Consider the following 3,474-nt stretch of genomic DNA (forward strand, 5'->3'; position numbering starts at 1 on the left):
ATAACAGTATAATTGCAGAAAAAAGCTTTACAAATGAATAAATAGAATCCTATAAGAAAAAGACTGTGAAAACTAAATAGCTAAATGAAACTCCAAAAATAACACTGCTTAGACCATCTGCCATATTTTGACATCCCCATCAGTAAGCATTCCCCTATTGTAGTATGACTAACAATTCAACAAAATCAAACCAAAGCTGCATTTACATCTTTATTTTGAAATAAATTATGAAAAACTTCCAAAATAAATCTAAATGAAATAACTATATTTTGACAAGTCCACGACATGAACAAGATTACACAAGCTTAATGAGAAGCATATCTTAATATCATCCCTGACATACAATGAATGACATCAAAAATAGGCTAATGTTTGAAAGTTTTGTCCATAAACTCAATTCACATCTTTGATAAACATATATTTTAACCAAATCATGCTGCCCCTAAATCAGTCATAAATAATATGATTTGCATACATGGAATTACAAATACACATAAATATGAAAAAATTATGATAGTTCAAATGAAACATGAAGTACCGTACTAAGAAAACACTCTAAGATTGGAAAAAACACTATATTGTTGTGATATAACATCACTATTATACAATTTTATTTTGATTATTCAAACTTATAAATTACACCTTTTAGATACTGTTATAAAAATTATTTTTAGTATTTATAAAATAATCTAGTGTTACTTAATAAAAAAACTTTATTTTTTATTATATAAATTTTTTTACTCTTTCTTAATAAAAGGAAAATTAAATTAAATTAAATGTTATTATTATATAAAAATTGTCCCTAGAAACTCGTTCCTTCGCGAGAAACCCTCCCCTCTCTTTGAATCACGAAAATCTTCTTTCCAATATTTTTTTATTCAAATATTAGTGCATACATAGGGCTTTCATGGTTTGTATATCGGTTTTGGATTAACACGGTTGTAACGCAATCTCCAGTATATGTAATTTGGTGGGTTTCATATGCTTCAGCGCAACACTTTATTTGGAGGTACAATAAGTTTCAGAATAATCTACAAAAATTTTGAATTTTGAATACAACATTCCTTCCTTTTACGGTTTTAACTTATATATGCGTATTGATTCGTATTGATTCTAGCCGTTTAGGGCATAAAGATGATATGGAGATTGGAGAGCAAGCCTGTGGAAATACTCTTGGCTTGTTTGTCTTTGGAATTAGGGTTGCAAAAAATGTAAATCAGGAGAACTAAATTTGAAGGGCAATTCTTTCTTACAGGATTATTATTGAAGGTAACATTCTCATTCATTTTACTATGGCATTTGATAGTTATGTGTTCTTGTATTTTTTTTATAGATGCATTCAATATAGAGCAAATATTATTAACTAGCACTTAGAACACAATTTATCATGCATTTTATTAACTTTAATCTTAAAATTAATATCATTTTATTGTTTAAAGATAACATGTAAATATGACTTTCCACTTAAAATAGATTTGACTTTGATTAAGCCAGAGTATTGATTTGCTGCATTAAAGATCATAGATAAATAATTGATAAGCAATATGAAACTATTTATTTCCTTTTAATGTTGGTTCAAATTAACCATGAACATGATGTTAGAGATTATTTATGTCTTTCAAAGTTAACTCCGATCATCTTCACTCTTTTAAATAAATATTAAAATGGTTTATTCAACATAATGAAGATGACAAGGGTTGAACTTTGATAAAACATGATAAAAGGATCTTTAACCTAATGTTCAGTGATAGTTTGGACCACTTTAAAAGAAAAATGGTTGGTTTAATAATGATTATCCATTATTTATGTGTGATCTTTGATACATCAAATCAATGCTTTGGCCGGTAATCAAAGCCGATTCTATTTTGTGTGTGAAGTTATATTTAGGTGTGATTTTAAAAAAAAAATGATAATAGTTTCATGGTTAAAGTTAATAAATACATGATAAATTATGTTTAGGTTATATATTTATGCAAGGTGGAAGTTTAAAGCAATATATGAAATTTGTTTTAGAAATAAAAATTTATATTTTATTAAAATGAAGCTCACGTGCTCTCTTCGGTGCCCTCGACCTTTCTCTATTCCTTCTGTTATTCCCTTCCTCTTCTTCCCTTCCATGGACGTTGCTGATCTTTTCCCGGAAGCAGTCTTACAGAAATCAACTGAGCCAAACTGTAAAAGCAAACCTCAGGAGCAAGTTAAATCTAAATCATTTGCTGCAGTTCTCTCTGAAAATGTTTGCGACATTCCATTAAGTCAACTTCCGATCCCTTGTCTCAAAGGAGATCGTCTTGCTATAGCTATTCCTGAAGATGAATACAAGCTGGGAGTGGAAGCTTGCAAGCACCACCTTCATGGCAGAATCATTTGGGCGAAAGGTTCTACTCCGATGACGGTGTCAGCTCTGAGAACGAAACTTTTGGAGATGTGGACTGCTATTGGTAAATGGGGCATTACATCTTTTGGGAAAGGGTTTTTTGAATTTGCTTTCTCCTCCCTTGAGGACATTCAAAGAGTCAGATTGGTTAGTGCCTGGACTTTACCTAATGGAGTTTTGAAATTGTTTCCTTGGACTAAGGATTTTGTGCCTTCAACATTGAAGCAAACATCTGCTCAGGTTTGGATTAGAATACACGGGCTTTCACAAGAGTACCGGAGACCTAAAATCCTATTTGCCATTGCCAGTAGCATAGGTACGCCAATATGCATTGACTCTGCTTCTAGCAAGTCTGCATTTGAGAGACATTTTGGGCATTTTGTAAGAGTCTTAGTTGATTTGGATTTAACCAAAGAATGCATTGATAAAATCCTTGTGGAAAGAGTGGGATTTTCTTTTTTTGTTGATATTGAGTATGAAAAAGTTCCAGAGTTTTGCTCATATTGTTTGTGCATAGGGCATAATGTTTCTACTTGCAAACGCATGGATTCCGCTAAAGCTACGGAGCAAACCAAACAGAAAAAACAGGATGTCAAAGGGAAGAATGTGATAGATGTAGTAGGAACAATTGAGACTCCGGTGGTTTTGGCTGCTGAAGTTCCTAATAAGGAAAATAATTCTAGTCAGAATGTTTTTGAGGGAGAGACCTCAACTCATTTGAAGGACTTGATTGGAGAAGCCTCGAATCAGGCTAACTTAGAAAAGGCAATAATTGTGATAGTGATGGACACTCGGATAGTGAATACATTGATGCCACCTTTGTGGTTGATACAGTTCCTAAAACACAGATAGATGAGGCTCACAAAAAACAAATTACAGAATTCCTAGAAGAATCATGGGCCAACATGGCTGATGAGGATAAGGAAGATGATAATGGGGTAGACCTGTTGCCGGATCGAGACTTCGAGCTTGTAACCTCAAAAAGAAGGAAGCAGAAGAAGATGTTAGTTGGGCATACTAGGCGCGTGCCTGGTCAACAAAGGATTACTCAATGATTAGTCTTTTCTGGAATATTCGTGGAATTGCTAACAAAGCTT

The 3,474-nt window shown here is 32.7% G+C and overlaps 1 protein-coding gene across 1 annotated transcript; it reads left to right on the forward strand.

Annotated features, from left to right (window-relative positions):
- Nucleotides 1-2,038: 2,038 nt before the first annotated feature.
- Nucleotides 2,039-3,229, forward strand: LOC131597230 (uncharacterized). The gene has a single exon (XM_058869938.1). It carries the CDS (start codon nt 2,039-2,041, stop codon nt 3,227-3,229), a length of 1,191 nt encoding a protein of 396 aa, XP_058725921.1.
- The last annotated feature ends 245 nt before the right edge of the window (nt 3,230-3,474 follow it).

This window comes from Vicia villosa, linkage group LG4, assembly GCF_029867415.1.
Source record: "Vicia villosa cultivar HV-30 ecotype Madison, WI linkage group LG4, Vvil1.0, whole genome shotgun sequence".
NCBI classification, from domain to species: Eukaryota; Viridiplantae; Streptophyta; class Magnoliopsida; order Fabales; family Fabaceae; genus Vicia; species Vicia villosa.

What these genes read in the sequence shown, in the direction of transcription:
- LOC131597230 (XM_058869938.1), top strand. Translation starts at nt 2,039, where the DNA reads ATGAAGCTCACGTGCTCTCTTCGGTGCCCTCGACCTTTCTCTATTCCT.